This window comes from Neoarius graeffei, chromosome 28 (assembly GCF_027579695.1).
Source record: "Neoarius graeffei isolate fNeoGra1 chromosome 28, fNeoGra1.pri, whole genome shotgun sequence".
Classification (NCBI taxonomy): domain Eukaryota; kingdom Metazoa; phylum Chordata; class Actinopteri; order Siluriformes; family Ariidae; genus Neoarius; species Neoarius graeffei.
Window position 1 is genome coordinate 39,804,220 of NC_083596.1, and position 18,200 is coordinate 39,822,419.

General features: G+C 40.6%; 2 protein-coding genes across 2 annotated transcripts; both read right to left on the reverse strand.

The window, feature by feature from the left end:
* Positions 1-1,820: 1,820 nt before the first annotated feature.
* On the reverse strand, positions 1,821-7,298 carry alkbh4 (alkB homolog 4, lysine demthylase). The gene is made up of 3 exons (XM_060913269.1): positions 7,178-7,298; positions 6,694-6,885; positions 1,821-3,813 (listed from the first exon to the last, which is right to left on the reverse strand). Exons 1-3 carry the CDS (start codon positions 7,283-7,285, stop codon positions 3,295-3,297), a joined length of 819 nt encoding a protein of 272 aa, XP_060769252.1. The 5' UTR covers positions 7,286-7,298; the 3' UTR covers positions 1,821-3,294.
* Positions 7,299-9,883: 2,585 nt separating this feature from the next.
* Positions 9,884-17,498, reverse strand: polr2j (RNA polymerase II subunit J). Its single transcript, XM_060913075.1, has 4 exons — positions 17,390-17,498; positions 11,746-11,835; positions 11,492-11,666; positions 9,884-10,188 (listed from the first exon to the last, which is right to left on the reverse strand). The coding sequence occupies exons 1-4, from the start codon at positions 17,440-17,442 to the stop codon at positions 10,153-10,155; spliced, it is 354 nt and encodes a 117-aa protein (XP_060769058.1). The 5' UTR covers positions 17,443-17,498; the 3' UTR covers positions 9,884-10,152.
* Positions 17,499-18,200: the final 702 nt, after the last annotated feature.

Sequence of the window (18,200 nt, forward strand, 5' to 3'; positions counted from 1 at the left end):
TTGAGAGTTTTATTTTGTTTTAGTCTTGCAGTATAAAGCAATAGAATGTTTCTTTTTCATCTTTCATATTTCATAGTGTTTGCGTGTTTTTGACCAATATTTTGCAACCACGGTCAATTTAGATCGAACTTTGGATAGAATCTACAGCCAGTCATTTTGCCCCGCCCCCGCCTCGCGCTCCGTCCGGTACGGTAGTGATGTCCCGTTGCTCACGCGACCTTCAGCCGGTACAGTCGCTGTTCTTTTACCACCGCCGTTATTCTCATCTTTCCGGTGTGTTCTTGATTTTTCCATTGTGTCCTATTTCGCCATATCAAATCCCCAAAATGTATCTCATTATTCATATTTAAGTGAAAAATCAATTCAGTCATCATAACTTGGCATTTTTAACCCAAGCAATCAAAAAGAGGAAATGTATTCAATATTTTCACTCATCTGTGAAGGAGGGGCTTTAATTCTTCATGTTGTAGTTATTTTATATGGAAATCAATTTTACAAAAGCATTTGAATTGTAATCAAAAATATTTTCCACAGTGGAGGCCAGATAAAGCAAGACGCTATCTTTATTCTTATTAAACATGACAAAAGAAACATTGAGTGTTAGGTAAATGCAAAAAAAAAAAAGTTAAATTAGAAAATTAATTGGGACCATAATGTCCCAAATGAGAGACCAGTTTCTGAGACGGACCCATTGATTTATCAAGGAAGCAAAATGGAGGAGCAAATTGGGGGAGGGGAAGAAGAGCAGGGACTCACACTGCATGTGTGTGTAAAGACTCAGACGGTACAGCGAGATTAAAAATGGTGTGTTGCGTAAAGACCAGAGTTGGAATAAAAAGTTAGACGTAAATTTAGTCAACGAATTGGCAATGGCATCAGTGTTTTGTTTTTGAAATTACAATTTATGCCTGTAGTTCCTGTGCTTTTTCACCCTTTCACCACTGCAGACCGCTATTCCGGTCTCACTCTGACAAGAGACCCCTGATGGAAAAAGTTACGCAGTGCTGAAAGGGTTAAGCACTTTTAGTCTTGTTAAAAAGGTCACTGTATTTTAGTTGTTGGGTACTTTTCTGTCGGGGGAAATTAACACTAGCTTTTGTGACATTCCTTTGGGAAAGGATGAAAAGCAATTACTACAATATTTTAGAATCAAATTTACAAGTCAATCAGTATTTAAAAGTGCTGACTGCAAAGTCATCGGAAAATTTCAAAAACTTTTTTTTTTTTTTTTTTATTGTGCATGGCATTTTCCTGTGTCTCGTAAGAACAATATCAAGTGGACGAGATGTGATTATTTTGATGTGCCGAGGGTTGCTTTCAACTACAAGGCAGTCTTGTAGTTCAGTCACTAAACCTCGAGTCCGAGTCCAGTCTCGAGTCCCCAGTGTTCAAGTCCGAGGCATTAAAGAAAATTTCGAGTTGAGTCTGAGAACAAGACTCCACCCGCACCATTTCACGGTCTCTGCTACTGTGTTGGACTAACGTTACTGCTCGACTGCACCATTTTAGTTAACAGGTTCATCGCTGGGCGGCACGGTGGTGTAGTGGTTAGCGCTGTCGCCTCACAGCTAGGTCCGGGTTCGAGCCCCGTGGCCAGCGAGGGCCTTTCTGTGCGGAGTTTGCATGTTCTCCCCGTGTCCGCGTGGGTTTCCTCCGGGTGCTCCGGTGTCCCCCACAGTCCAAAGACATGCAGGTTAGGTTAACTGGTGACTCTAAATTGACCGTAGGTGTGAATGTGAGTGTGAATGGTTGTCTGTGTCTATGTGTCAGCCCTGTGATGACCTGGCGACTTGTCCAGGGTGTACCCCGCCTTTCGCCCGTAGTCAGCTGGGATAGGCTCCAGCTTGCCTGCGACCCTGTAGAACAGGATAAAGCGGCTAGAGATAATGAGATGAGATGAGGTTCATCGCTCAGCAAGCCCCACCCACTATCAACAGAGCAATGGACATAGCATGTCACTTCCTTCTCTGGGTGGAGTCTTACCAAATGAAGACTGAAGTTCGAGGTTGTCCCCGTCGTCTCCTCGATAGTTCTTCTACACATGGAACACACAGCATTTTTTCCCACTGCACGAGAAGTCTGTAGAAGCAAATCGGACAATCCTAGGGGCTTCTCTCCAGGCATTTTAGCGCCGTTAACGTTAGTTTGTTCCTGAACGTGATGTATGAACAGGTGAATGTGCATTCTCTTGCACAAAATTAGTATAAAAATGAATGCCGATATAAATATCTTACGCCAAATTATTATGGCATGTTACAAAAAAATAAAGAAAAATTCCGAGTCTGAACGCAGTTGATGCACGAGTCCGAGTCAAGTCACAAGTCCTTAAAATTAGGGCATGAGTCGGATTCAAGTACTACAAGCCTGTCTTGAGGTAAACAGTACGGCCCTATGGAAACAGCCGAACGCATAACCATGGAACTGCATCACACCAAGATGGCGACGCCACCAAGAAAACATCATGCCTCTGCATCAACCTCGGAGAGTTTCGAGTCGCAGGGATGTAATCTGCGGTTGACATTCGTGAATAGATCCATGACACAAAAGACAAATATTTATATCTTTTCTCTGTTACTGCTTTTGTGTTATCGTTTCTTTCTCTGTAAGATCAAAACATTAGGTGTATAACTCTATACTTGCTACCATGGAGTCGAGCCCGTGCATTCTGAGGCTAAGATAGCTAAGCGCTAGCTAGAATGATTTAATTATCTGTCCAGAAAAATGACGCGTCATCTAACCTTGTTCTATCTTGCAGTTGCACTCACTAGACAGACTTCCCTTTTCTTTTCCGCTGGTGGGACAGCCGAGTCCGACTTGTTTTGGTTAAAAGTTGGTCAAACATGCCCCAACCGGTGGTCACGTGATATTGTTTCTCACTTGCTTCGGCGCTCTCCGGAATCGTAAAATGTGGGACGCTTTTTATCTTGGCAAAACATTCACACATAGGATATACGGTGTGTGTGTGTGTGTGTGTGTGTAGCAGCAAAAACATCCTGAACCTCGAACAGCTATTGAAATAGAACATTTTGCCCAGAATTCAACTTTGCAGTCAGAACTTTTAAATACATTTCCTTTTCCACTGTATTATTACTACATTTTTCCCCCATGTCGCTCTTTATTGAGAATTTTTTTTTTTAAACCACAGATTTGCTCACACCATACACACACATGACTACGAGACAAGACTGAATATCATCTCAAGCAAATAAACAGACTTTTCATGTTTAAAACCAAACACTGGGGTATACTGAATTCATCCAGTTCATCCATAAATAACCCAACACGAAACCATTTCTACAAAGGAACACCTTTAAAACTCGACGCTACATCCAGCAGCTCTGATCCCAGCTTCTCCTGCTGTCCACCATGCAGAAACTCAGCAGTCAGCTCTCTGAAGGTACTGCACACTCTCCTGTCGTGAACGTGTTCCCGGCGAATGGCGTGTTTCCACCGGTGGCGCGCCTCACCGTACAGCACAAATAAAGACCGCCGAGGCATATTTACAGCCACCCTGACCTCGCCTCGGTCCATGTCCCCCCAGCCCTGGTCTAAGCTCATGGTGATCACGGTGTCAGAGAGGAGATTGAGAGTCACCAGGCGCTCCCCCCACAGCCAGCTGTCATCCAGATGAGGGTCGATGGCAGAGCCGCGTTCGGGGCAGTACTCCAGGTTGCACTGCTCTACCGGGTGGAAATCAGCCAGCAGTGGCTCTCTGGTCATTCTGTCCACAAGCTTATGACTGGTTGCAGGCAGGCCACTGAATCCCCCAAGGCGTATACGGCGCTTTTTGAAGTTTACCTTCGGTCCAAAGTCCTAAGAGAAACAACATGTTTATGTAGAACTAACTACAGTAGAGCGGCGGCTACAATTATCGATCTTTTGGCCGTTGCAAAAGTAGAATACATAAATTGTGCATGAATAGTTACTTAAACTTCCACTGGAAAAAAATGAGTTGATTCCCGATTACTTAACGTATCAGATCACGTGACACCGTTCCACAATTATCGACATCTTTGTCCACAGTTATTGACATCCCGACGATTATTTAAAAAAAAAAAAAAGTTTTTATTTAAAATTTGTTTTACACAGACTTATATTTAGTACAAAATATCTTTTATATAAATATATCGATGTGGGTGCTTACGTAAATGAGGAACTAATTCTAATGTTCGTAAACAAATGAACTGATAATGTTGAACCTGTGTCCAAAAATCTTTTTGTTCCACTTAAGTATTTTCGTAGATCACATTTTGTTAATCATTCGTTGTTGTTTGTATTAATTTCTAGTTTTGTAGTTTACCAATAAATGTCAACAGGCAACTGATATTGTAGCCGCATGAAAATCCAGGTCAAAGGTCGCATGTTATTCCTCGAACCAAAATATAAAATGTCTCCTGGTATCGTAATATGTGGTAGATATTTACAACAAACTGCAAAAAAAAAAAAAAATCTGAATGGAATAGAAAAATCTGAATATTTCAAGCACGTAATTTTTTTTATATGCTAGGAATTTAATTCTGGTCTAATTCTATTTATTGCACTAGGATTCCAAATACTCTATAAACATTCCATTCTGTCATGAATCAGAAAAAAAAATTACTATAAAATCACAGCACTTTTACTATTTTTAAAAAGTACTCCATCTACGTCAACAATGTTACACAAAGATCGATCCAGAACAGTTGTAAAGGTCACTTAATCTCACAGGGTTTCAATAATGGTGGACACTGGTGAAAATTATCACCATTATCGACACCTCACGTGACTTCGTTCTCAAATGCACGTTTAGATACGAAATGGCGACGGTCAAATGAAAAAGAGTAAGAAACAAAAGTAGGTTTCGACGAGGAGATCATGAAATATTGGTGAATTTGAGAAGTAAAAACATGTCCATGATCTAGAGGAAGTTCATTCCACCATCTCGGTGCCAGAACAGAGAAGAGTCTTGATGTACGTCTTCCTTGTACCTTGATGGCGTATTCACACCTATGTTGTTTGGTCCGGACCAAACGAACCAAATTTCCCTTGGTCCGGACCTTTTGGGTTGGTCTGAATACAACCCACCGAACTCTGGTCCGGACCAAACAAGCGGACCGAGACCGAGCTGCAAGGTCGGACTCGGTCCAGACCAAAGGAACCCTGGTGCGGATCTTTTGGAGGTGTGAAAGCAGACCGGACCTAATCCGACAGTTTTGCTTTTTTGTACCTCGGGAGCTTCCGTCGTTTGTCGAGCATTATGGGAAACAGAGTCTTGACACTCCACCGCAAAGTGCAAACACTGTTTCGGTTGTCAAGGGAACCTTACAACAGTCGTTCAGTCATTCAGACCAGTGAGAGGCTAGACTACAGAGTACAAAAAATGAGTAGGGGGCAAACGTGGGCCGAGGAAGAAACGCGTACCCTTGTGGATATATGGGCAGATGTCCACATATCTGAGCTTTTGGAGAGAACACACAAAAATGCCGACGTGTTTGCTGTATTCAGTGAGAAAATGAAGGAGAAGGGGTTCACGCGCTCCCCAGAACAATGTCGGCTAAAAGTGAAGAAACTCCGTCAGACCTACATTAAAATCAGGGACATTCTTTCAAAAAGTGGCGGTACTAGCGACGCAAAAAAGAAATTCATCTATTGCGTGAAGAGCCAGAACTGTCACAACATGATGTGCGCTCATCAGCGCTATCCTCCGTAGCCGCCTTGCCCTTTGTCGTCGTCGTTGATAAATTACTTGTACAACAGCATAGTAATCGCACAATTGTGCAAACAGTAAAAACTGGAAAAAACATATAGCTTTGATGACATTAAAAAGAATAACAGCACGGAAAGCCTCCATGACTACTTTTGAACTTAACGCTTTGTGCGCGTGTCGTCTCTGACCAATAGCTGAACGACCTCAGGGCGCGTGGCTTTGTTGACAGATTTTGGTCCGCTTACTAAAATGTACAGTGTGAAAGCGAACCGCACCAAAATGAAAAAAAAAAACAAAAAAAAAACATTTGGTTCGGACCAAAGCAAGTGAACTATCGAACTATCCTGGTCTGAATACACCCAGAGAGACGGTGGAACCCTTTCAAGCAGTGCGAGAGGACTGGAGAGTGCGTGGGGCAGTGCAGGGTGTGATAAGTGCTTTGAGGTAAGTGGATGCTGGTCCATTTTCAGCTTTGAAGGCAAGCATCGGCGTTTTAAATCTCAGGGAAGCCCCACCAATGTTAGTATGGACCGAGATGAGTCAAGTGAAGAGACGATAAGCTTGTGTTTAAATGTTGAGTGACTTTTACCTCAGGGGGATGAAACAGAGACTGATAAATTTGTAGCTCATTTCCTATTGTAAAAACTTATAACATCTTTAAATACGGTGATGTTTTTCTTTACACGTCTGGGGTAACAAAACTTTTTTTAAAAATGCTCGAGCTTGACTTCTGATTGGGATATGAGCAAGAAAGAGAAAGATCTCAGTTCAGGAAATCTTGCCATTTTTCACAACTATATATAACGTGACCACGTGAAGGGTTTTATCAGGCTGCCACACATAAGTCAACACACGTTACCTATTACATACTATATTATAACTTTATAACACTTCTCTGCTCAGAAACACACCAAACCTGAAAATTAAATAGTGGGGTTGATTACAAAATGCCAACCAGGAAAAAAAAAAACATATACATTCGATTATATCGTCTTGGAGAGGAGTACCTGTTTACACCGACCAGACTGAGACTCTTTCCAGACTTCTTGGTCCATTTTTGCAACCAGCTCTGTTTCCTCATCCTCAGAGATAAAGTTCTCCCAGAGGAACACACCAGGGAATGGAAAAGCCTGCTGAATGTTACCGCCATCTGGCACTGCCAGTTTTGATTCCGGATCGTAGGTAAAATCATAACGTACCTGGAACAGAGAATGTAAATGCATAATGTTAAAACCATAATCTGTAAAACTACAGCTATGTAATTAAGTGCTGACTACAAAGCAAGTAACATTATTTATTTTCTTAAATAGAAGCACCACTCCATTGATTTGAACTGGCATACAGTCAAATCTGGACCCATCCAATATGGCGGAAGTGTTAACGCATGGGAGTAGCTAACAACAAAGGCTAATGCAATACCTACACAGATATCTTATTATAAACCTTTATAATCACACTCAGACTCCATTATTGACTGATTATCAAACCTACCGAGTCTTTCTTATTCAGCAGATGTCGCTTGTTCTCATTTGCCTCACATTTCAGACACGTTCGGATGCCTTTACAGCCACAGTTAGCTGTCTGCTGCCTGGCAGCCATCAAGTAACTTTGCTCTTGTGCATCTCGGTAATGTGTCCCACCGCAACAGCAATTACTAAACTAGTTCCGGGGAGAGTTTCATGTGTTTCCAGTGAAAGACGTGTGCGGTTTGTTCATTTGGAATGTTTAACCAGCACTGCCCGGTCCCGTAGAAATTTAGTTTGATCGATCACACCCAACCCCCAACCCCTTGACAAGTTTTACTGGTCCCGTTTGCGCTCAGAGCAAATTTGACTAAACCCATTCACTTTCATGTTCGACCAATCTCACTGACATTTTCAGAATGTTGCCTGCTTACATAAAAAGCTTGACTAATCCCTCTTACCCTCACAGAAAAGTGGACTAATCCCTCGCACACTTGTAACAATTTTAGCCAATTTTGCTCACTGTGGTATCAACTTTGACTAATCTCACCCTCTATCATTGACATTTTCAGAAGATTGCCTGCTTACATAAAGTTCGACTAATCCCTCTCATTTTCAGAGAAAGTTTGACCAATCCCTCTTACGATCACAGACAAATGGACTAATCCCCATCACACTTGTAGATCGGTTAACCAATTCTGCTCACTCTGGTAGAAATTTTGACCAATTGCTGCTTTGCCCAATCTGATGCGAAAAAAGACTAATGCTGCGTTCATGTGCTATGGGAATTATGGTAAATACCAAACGCCGACATGGAAAACACACATGAACGCCCCCTCTTGTGGTATTTTCCACTGGGCAACTCGTAGAAAATTTTGATACACGAGTTGCCGAGATGAGATGAACTTTAACCTTTTCAACATGGCGGCGAGCGGTACAAGACACTTGAATGCTAAGCATTGTACGCTACTAAAGTTTTTTTTTTTACTAGTACTAGTGGGTAGTTTTTGGTGTCTATGCAATGTTGCGCCATTAACAAGTGTAATATAATACATTAGAAATCCGTTTCCTTTAAAAATGCGTTGTTATGGTTTGTTTTTACCTATCCAGAGCAGACGCTATTGCTAACGATAGCTAACTAACTATTGCTAACTAGAATCTGGTCCACCATCTTTAATTTGTCAACCACAACAAAAGCATGTGAACACAACACACTGGTAAATACCACTTCCCAACTGGAAAATATCATCTTCCCAGAGCACATGAATGCAGGGTAACCCCTCTCATTTTCAGAGAAAGTTTGACAAATCCCTCCTGCTATCACACAAAACTGACTAATCCCTCCAACACTTGTAAAAAATTTTAGCCAATTTTGCTCATTCTGGTATCAACTTTGACCAATCTCACCCTCTCTTATTGACATTTTCAGACTGCTGCCTGTTGACATAAAAAGTTTGACTAACCCCTCCCATTTTCAGAGAAAGTTTGACCAATCCCTCTTACGGTCACAGACAAATGGACTAATCCCTATCACACTTGTAGATCGTTTAACCAATTCTGCTCACTCTCAATTGCTGCTTTGCCCACTCTGATGAGAAAAATACTAATCCCTCTCATTGTCAGAAAGTTTGACCAAACCCTCCTCCTATCATATAGAAACTGACTAATCCCTATCACACTTGTAGAATTTTTAGCCGATGTTGCTCACTCTGGTATAAACTTTGACCAATCTTATCCTCTCTCATTGACATTTTCAGACTGTCGCCTGCTTACATAAAAAGTTTGACCAATCCCTCTAACGCTCACAGAAAAGTGGACTAATCCCGCTCACACTTGCAGAATTTTTAACCAATTCTGCTCACTCTGGTAGAAATTTTGACCAATAGCTGCTTTGCCCACTATGATGAAAAAGCCTGACCAACCCCTCTCATTCTCCGAGAAAGTTTGACGAATGCCTCCTACTGTAACATAAAATTGACTAATCCCTCTCACGCTTGTAGAATTTTTAGCCGATTTTGCTCACTCTGGTACCAACTTTGACCAATCTCACCCTCTCTCATTGACATTTTCAGACTGTTGCCTGCTTACATAAAGTTCGACTAACCCCTCCCATTTTCAGAGAAAATTTGACCAATCCCTCTTACGATCACTAAGTTGAGTAATCCCGCTCACGCTTGTAGAAATTTTAACCAATTCTGCTCACTCTGGTCGAAATTGACCAATCGCTGCTTTGCCCACTCTGATGAAAAGTTTGACTAATCCCACCCACTCCTGAAGAAGAGTCGACATAAAATTGTGTGCAGGCAAAATTAAAGATCAATGAAGCATATTTAACATGCTTCCATGTTAATTAGTGCAAACTTTACTTTCTTTATCTCACCAGTTTCATATCTGTGGGTGGTAAAAGAGAGCAACTGGACTTGCTCAAAGATGTTTCACCTCTCATCCAAAAGGCTTCTTCAGTTCTGAACTGAAGAAGCCTTTTGGATGAGAGGTGAAACGTCTTCAAGAATCTTCAAGCAAGTCCAGTTGTTCTCTATTACCACCCACAGTTTACTATGACCTGGATGACTGAGAATCTTCACAGACAGTTTCATATCTGACTCTCCCCATTAACCAAAATACTGCTCGCTTATGCAGCTTGGGTTCTGTTGTTGGGTTCTGCAGATCCTATCCTGATGCATATGCTGTTTCCATTTTCAAACCCCACAATATACTGACTGAACAATTCAGGTACCAAAATTACATTTATTCATGACAAAGTGTATACAAAGATCAGACACACACATGGCAACACAATAATATTCAAACTGAAAATGACTTCACAGACAGTTTCAACAGTCTCCATGTTTACTGGACTGGAGCGAGAAGAACATTTAGCTTCAGCCCAAGAAGCCCAGAGATGACAAAGACAAACTGAGCGACTTAAACTCATTAAAGAGCTCAAAGAAGGGGCTGGAGCAGTCGTCAGTGGACATCCAGGGTCTGACACAGCTGTAGCGTTCATTCAATTCCTTCTTGCTTGTCTTTGATGGCAACCTAAAAATCAGTGGAAAATGGATTAGTCATGAAAACTGAATGCAAAGAAACTGCATAAGATACCATGATCAGGTAGGAGTACTTCTTCCGGTGCTGTTTGGGTCAAAAACAGTGTAGGAACTGAGCACTGATACTAAACATACACCAACCAGCAAGAACATTATGACCACGGAGAGGTGAAGTCAATAACATTGATTATCTCATGTCAAGGGGTCAGATATATTATAAAAGGCAGCAAGAGAACAATCGGTTCTTGAAGTTGATGTGTTGGAAGCAGGAAAAATGGGCAAGTCTAAGGATCTGAGTGACTTTGCCAAGGGCCAAATTGTGATGACTAGATGACTGGGTTTGAGCATCTCCAAAATGGCACATCTTGCGGGGTGTTCCTGGTATGCAGTGGTAGGTACCCAGTACTTACCAAAAGTGGTCCAAGAAAGGACAATCGGTGAACTGGCGACAGGGTCATGGGTGTCGAAGGCTGATTGATTTGCATGGGACAACTTTCTGTTTTAACCAGCACTAACTTTTTCAGCAGTTTGTGCTACTTTAGCTCTTCTGTGGGATTGGACCATATGGGCTAGCCGTAGTACCCCATACGAATCAATGACACACATGACCCTGTCGCCGGTTCACCGGTTGTCCTTCCTTGGACCACTTTTGGTAGGTACTAACCACTGCATACCAGGAACACCCCACAAGATGTGCCATTTTGGAGATGCTCAGACCCAGTCACCTAGCCATCACAATTTGGCCCTTGGCAAAGTTGCTCAGATCCTTATGCTTGCCCATTTTTCCTGCTTCCAACACATCAACTTCAAGAACTGATTGTTCTCTTGCTGCCCAATATATGCGACCCCTTGAGAGGTGCCACTGTAATGAGATAATCAATGTTATTCCTTGTACCACCCGTCAGTGGTTTTAATGTTATGGCTGATTGGTGTATTTATACAAGAGATTTGTTAAATTCTTGAACCTGATTGGTCAGAAAGTGCTGATTAAATTTCAATAACAGTGCACACGCCCGAATGCATTATTGTTACACAGGGACTTGTATAGTGGACAATCAACGCTTTGCCTGTCAGAGGTAAAACTGGAACCAAGTTTTCTGACCCAGGAAAGTCTTCAGGACAGAACATGTTGCGGTTTCTCAGTAACACGACAAGCTGCATCTTTTTGGCTTATTAACTTCAACAGAGCGCCTGGTGTTTCACTCCTTACAACGTAAAAATGACCACCACAACAATCACGGTGAGTAACAACCAAAGAGCAATGTGGTATTTTGTCCAGCTGTAGTAACACTCACCCTGAACCTCTCCTCCAGCAGCGACAGTTCGCTGATCAGATCAGTGATGGCATTTGTAAAGGCTTCTTGAGGACTGTAGTCTGGGGTTGTCTGGACCCGAATCACAATCTTGTGCTCTAGTGGGTGGGGAACCTTATACCCAGCAAACAACACCTGAGGGTCCTTCAGGAGCTGTCTGTCGGAAAAGAGGACGTTGGGGTTTTAAAGGATGGAAAGACAAGGTGGAGACAAGTGAACCGAAAGCAAGTCCTTACGATCTGATGATGTTTCCCAGCGTGTGGTCTTCTTTATTCAGCGTAAACAAACAAGCGTTTGGCACCTTGGTGTCCTTCGTTATTGTAATTCTGCAATGATGATCACATTAGTGATTAATGGAGCTTAGCTACATACAATAACTAATTACAAAGGAATATATGGGATACATTCATATAAAACGTGTAGATAAAACAGAGAATGTTATTTATATTTAAGGAATAAAACAAGACACAGGGTGTGCTGTTATAAGAAAACAATCAATGATGGGGTGCTGTGATGCAGGCAGGCGAGTAGAGGATTTATTTTTACCACCCCAAAGTTGATTAAATTCTAATAACAGCATTTAATCGCTGTATATATTCTTCTTACACAACAGCAGTGTGCAACATTGTGCTTTTGGACTGAATTCAAATTCAGTCCAAATTACCTGAAACTGGTCTCGTTGAATTCAGAAATTAATGCAGAATAACATATTTCTTACAGAATTAAAATATGTTGATCCATTCTTGAGATATTACAAATCAAGCGGCTTAATTTTTAGAAAACTGCCGTAATATTCTGTATGAGGATCACATGGTCCAAAATGGGCCTCATTAATGAGGTTCAATGAGGTCAAATGTTTTTTCTTAACATTTTTATATGTGGGCAATTCCATGTAAATGTCAACCTCACCATGCAAAAATAAAGCAACATGTAATACATCAAAATCACTCCCAGAGATATCACCTAGGCCTGTATTTTACAGATGTGAACAAGCTGAACCAATTTGTAACCAACCTAATATGTCACCATCAGTCTTTCTTTCTTATAATGTAAACCCCAAGCTAAAATCAACTTTGATCATGTACAATTCTATATTATTGCCACAAGCCACAGAAATGTATGCTAAAATCCACAAAACAGCAAAACTATAGCCATCCTAAATATTAAGAACTCTGATAGTTTTAGCTGATATTTAGAGAGTTTTTCAAAGGGTTATGGTGGTTAAATTGCTGATTTTCTAAACATATGCCATGTCTATTTCAGACGCGTCACATCCATAACGGAATTTCGTCACATCCATAACGCTGACTTTTCCTTCCAAAACTCTGCATGAAATACAAAATATTTTAAACAAAGATTTTTTAATATTCACCTTGGACCCCTCTATCAAACGGATATCTCCATTTCGACATTAGGTTTACAGTTTCACAGAGTTTGATAAAAATGTACAGTCACCCAAGAAAAGTGATACTTTTTCTGTCACATCCATAACGCATCTTTTATTGGCATTTTCTGGCATGCCCTAGATGTACTATGGGAATTGTTCTTGTTCTATCACTTCTCCAGTATGGTACAGCCTTAAAATATGCAACACCTGTTTAAATACTGGGAGACAATAAAACATGCACTGGGTCATTTGTTGCCATTTTAAGTTCAAGTGTCACGTCCATAACGCTGGAATTGTTCATTTCAAGATATTTACATGGAAATTGCCAGGCACATAGATGGTTGTATACTGAATACAAAGTTTGAAAAATTAGTAAAAACAAATTATACACATTCGTATTTAATTATGCTAATTAGGTAAAACCGTTAAATCCGTACACTCTTCTTCAAAGTTTCACCAAATGGCTTTATTTGCACAATATAAAGCTGATCTTAACTCTCATTTATACATCACAAAGAAGAAGAAATCAAGGTTAATTACAATTACAAAATATACATAAATAAGCACTGAATGTCATTCACGTCTACCATTCTCTACCAAAATTTTAAAAAGTAATAAAAGATTATTTCTAATACCCTCTTTGTGCTCTGTAGGCCTTTGTATTTCTCGAAAGTAGGGCCTACTAGTGTTTATATGAAAGAATATAAATGATAATTTCAATTAATATTCACAGCTTTCAAGGCGAACCTCGAAAAAACTGTGAGCCACATCCAATAAACAATTCACATTAACTGCACTGAAATTGAAACTCACATTTCTGACTTCCGATTTTAAAATATCATTCCGACCACTAAGATCTCAATATTTTTCATCAAAACTACAGTTATATTCTAAAACAGTTATTTACATGAATCAGTTTGATTTGAAAAAATAAGTCGGTAAAGCGATGAAAATTCACTTCAGAGTCTCCTGTGAATCCTAACATCAAAACTAGCAGAGGGAAAAATTTTTCTGAATCCTTCATCAGAAACAGTGAGAGCGAGAGAACATCCCTATAAAAGTTAATCTGATTGATATTCACGAGTAATCCGGTCAGAAACTGATCAGGAGAGAGAGAGAGAGAGAGAGAGAGCCTGACCGCTTTCCCATGACTCAGAAAGAAAATCGCTGGCAGTTTCCTGACGTCACACGAGCAGAGAGTGAACTCTGTTGTACCAACTTCAACCTGCCGTTACTCCCAAAGTACTGAACAGATCTTAACGAGAGAAATTTCTTTGGAAAGCAGAGATTATATGCTTTGTTAAAATGATAGTATTCACGATAGAAAATATTCAAGAGTTAAGCACAGCATTTTCCCAAGAAAAAGATTAAAGCCCTAAATTCTGGCATGATAACACACAGACAATTGAGCGCCAATGGTGCCAAGTGAAACTCGGGGGGGGGTCCAGGGGCATGCCCCCTGGAAAATTTTTTGAAAATAGACGCTCTCAGGTGCATTTTCAGGGTCTCTGAGAGGTTTTAGATATATAATTATAGGATAGATTTTACCAGTGTTTCAATGATTTCTGACCTAAATAGTATTAAATGTATACACATTTGAAATTTCACCTTAAAAGTTCAACAGGCAAGTTAAACTGTTTTGTTATAGATTACTTAGATATACGATAGATTGAAAATCTACGGGGATCCCTTAATTATCTATGATCAAGTAGTGTTGTAACAAAAATGTGCATGAAAATATGAACAGTGGTTTGCTCCATCTTATGCAATCCAATGAAGAGAATCGATCATGACCTCCTGTTGATCACAAAGGGATCTGAACCCAAGACCTGCCACCTTAAAGTAAGTTGCTGTGTTACTATAACTGTAATGATTTAGAATGTTTCTGATGCAATTACCAATATATATTTAGAACTAAGGTACACTGAAAAGAAAAGTAAGGCAACTGCATATTATAAGAGTTTAAATTTTGGCACTTTATTAAAATGGACTAGATTAAGATTAAAACATATTTAAAGGAAAAGAAAACTTCTCATCTCATTATCTCTAGCCGCTTTATCCTTCTACAGGGTCGCAGGCAAGCTGGAGCCTATCCCAGCTGACTACGGGCGAAAGGCGGGGTACACCCTGGACAAGTTGCCAGGTCATCACAGGGCTGACACATAGACACAGACAACCATTCACACTCACATTCACACCTACGGTCAATTTAGAGTCGCCAGTTAACCTAACCTGCATGTCTTTGGACTGTGGGGGAAACCGGAGCACCCGGAGGAAACCCACGCGAACACGGGGAGAACATGCAAACTCCGCACAGAAAGGCCCTCGCCGGCCCCGGGGCTCGAACCCAGGACCTTCTTGCTGTGAGGCGACAGCGCTAACCACTACACCACCGTGCCGCCCAGAAAAGAAAACTTAATTCATACATTTAAATTTGCAGAAAAAGATTATGTACTTATAAACACATTCATGAATAATAGACTAGGTCAAACTTTTGTGATTAAAATCAGTCGGCTTTGTCTACCTGGTGGGGGACAACATTGGCTGCCAATGAGATCGCTTATAATTAATCGGAAAATTCCAGGATGTCTGATGTTTTCTTTCGATATTTTTATTGGATGGTTTGAACATGTGATCTTGACATAGCCAACAGATTACAGTTTGTTTACATCATACCACGCGGACATATTACTTTGACAGAATCAACACAAACATTGGAAAAAAAGACGGCTTGTTTAACACAAATAATCAATATGTAAATGGGTCTGTTATTTGCTCTCCTATGTATCTAGTTACTTGTGGGTAGGAAACATAGACGTCGCCAGACCCATTTTAGGGTAGCTCCAGCCACCCTATCTTATGGCAAAGCCACCCTATATTTTTTGCCCTTTTTAAAATTATTTATATTTTTATTTTTTTTCCCAAAAAAAACAAAGGCAGTAAAGCACTGAACATGAGCCATCAAGAACGCAAGTTAATCCGAACAACAGTTTCTGCTTGCTTATTTATTGTTTAATGCAATATTATTAATATCGTTATGATTCCTCCTCATTGGCTCTGTGTCAAGCGTCACGTCGAGTGGTAGGCTAGTAGGACTTAAAAAACTACGCGGGCATTCTGCAGCAGGCGCGGTGCGGGCTTCCATTGAGTTGGGTTTGCAGAGAGTCAGAATTCTATGCTTTCATTTGCAGACACACACGGTGAGATTGTAATTTGATGTCAGTGGTTTGCATTTGCTTAACTTTACCTAGGCTATATTGAGTCTTCTGTAGAATGTTTACATGATGATTTGTGAAGCACTTGCCCTCTTCAGTTTGCGCAGGAATGCATGACACCTACCATTGTTTTTTTCACGTTTTTGTAGTTTAGCTGGTGAAGTTGCTTCAGCAAGCAATTAAATGATGAAAGCAATTTTAAAATAGAATAGAAATGGTGGGAAGTGTGTCCCCAAGGTGTGATGCTCTTGAAATAATGAATTGATTGACAGCCTTAGTAGGTGCTCTGAAAAATGTTCGGCGCGCGCTGCGCGCGCACAATACCTTTTCTCCTCTGGGTGCTAAGCTACCCCTGTCTCTCAAACCTAGTGACGTCCCTGGTAGGAAATTTAACGTATCGGTATAAATCTAAGCAGATCAGATTTTAACTAAAGCGACTAAGCGTATCTGCAGGCACAGCAAGCGTATTGGGCCCGGATATGCTAAAACGCTTTGGGGGAAACCATGGTTAAGCAATGACAGAGTTGGAAACTTTGATGAGCGTCTGCATGGACAATTTTCACAGCACGGCTAGTGAGCGTCTGATACGCCTACTTTTAATAGTTTATAGTTGCATTTAATGTTATCAAACATCCATTAGAGAAGTTATTTCCTATTATCACTTATGTTACAGCAGCCATAAACGGTCGTTCCTTCACCAGCCTCTCATCATGTTACTAACAAACCAGAAAATGCAAAGTTTTCTCTAATGAAGACTTTCATACAGAGGAAAACCTACAGTTACAGTTTTACCTCTGACACTGGAGATTCCTTCCATAAATACAAGTCTACTTTTAGTGACGTTAATGTAAACACTGTTCTGAGTTAAAACAAGTTTCTGTGAATGAGTCGTTACCATAGAAACGATAACATATCAGAACTGGCGCAGTTATATAAACCTTGCAGTCGGAACTACTTTCAGAGATGCTGAAGGCTTTAGCTAGCTAGCAGTGTAAAGCTAAATATGTAGTATTTCTCAAAAGCTGACTCAGCCCTGTGACTTCAGGCGAAATTAAACCTATTTGGAGTTTCTCGATAAATATGGAGAGTTTTTTTTTTATTCTACTAACTTCATATAGGTCAAATAAATAAAGTTCAGGCTATTCCCTGACTGACAAGCTCACTTAGCTAGCTAGCTAGCTAACTAGCAAACGTTCTTTCATCACAAAGAAAGCAGAGTGCAATTTTTGGAGTGAAATCTAAAGATTGTAGTCTTTAAAATATACACTCCAGACTTACTTTTTCTCCCCCTCAAACAATAAAAATGACTCGAAGGCTGGCGGCGCGTTCATCTTCCCTGTGTGTGTTTGCACTAAACGGTAGTACGAGACTAGCTGCTCTTACTAAATGCGTAAAATACGCAGTTAGCGTAACATGAGAGTAATTCTATAATCCACCACTAGAGGTCACCAATTAGCTTGTTTGATTCCCATAATAATTTATACTATAGCAATACCGCATCTTACCACTAGGTGTTGCTGATGGACTAGTTTTATTCTCAGAATACTCTCACTGGCCATTTTAATAAGAATTTGTTTTTGATTCCAAGATTCCTGTTCTTGGCTGGCAGGAGCAGAGCCCGATGTGGTTTTCTGCTCACCACGGTTGTAAAAAGTGATTATATGAGTAATCATGGGCGTCGCCACCATTGAATGTCATTTCATAATTCTTCGTTTGGACCCCACATTAAACATATAATATTAGTTCACCCAGCGCCTTTTCTTTAGCTTCGTGAAAGAATCCATTCCACTTGATCGATAAAAGAACACACATACCACTGAAAATCCACTCCGGGTTTTCCGGGCGTTCCCGACAACAACTCACCGCACGCAAGTGAAGTGAATCTCAGTGCAAGCAGAGAAATTTTGGTGCAGCTGCTCGAAAGTGGAGGAGGTGACGTCAGCCCCATTGCCACCTCACAATGTCTAGCTTTTGCTAAAACCTTATTCTTTTGTTATCTGCCCTCAAAATTAACCCTAGGCCACGTTAAATTAATGTTCAACTAAACAATGAAATAAGCTTAGCCTAATGGGGTATTCTTGGTTGATGA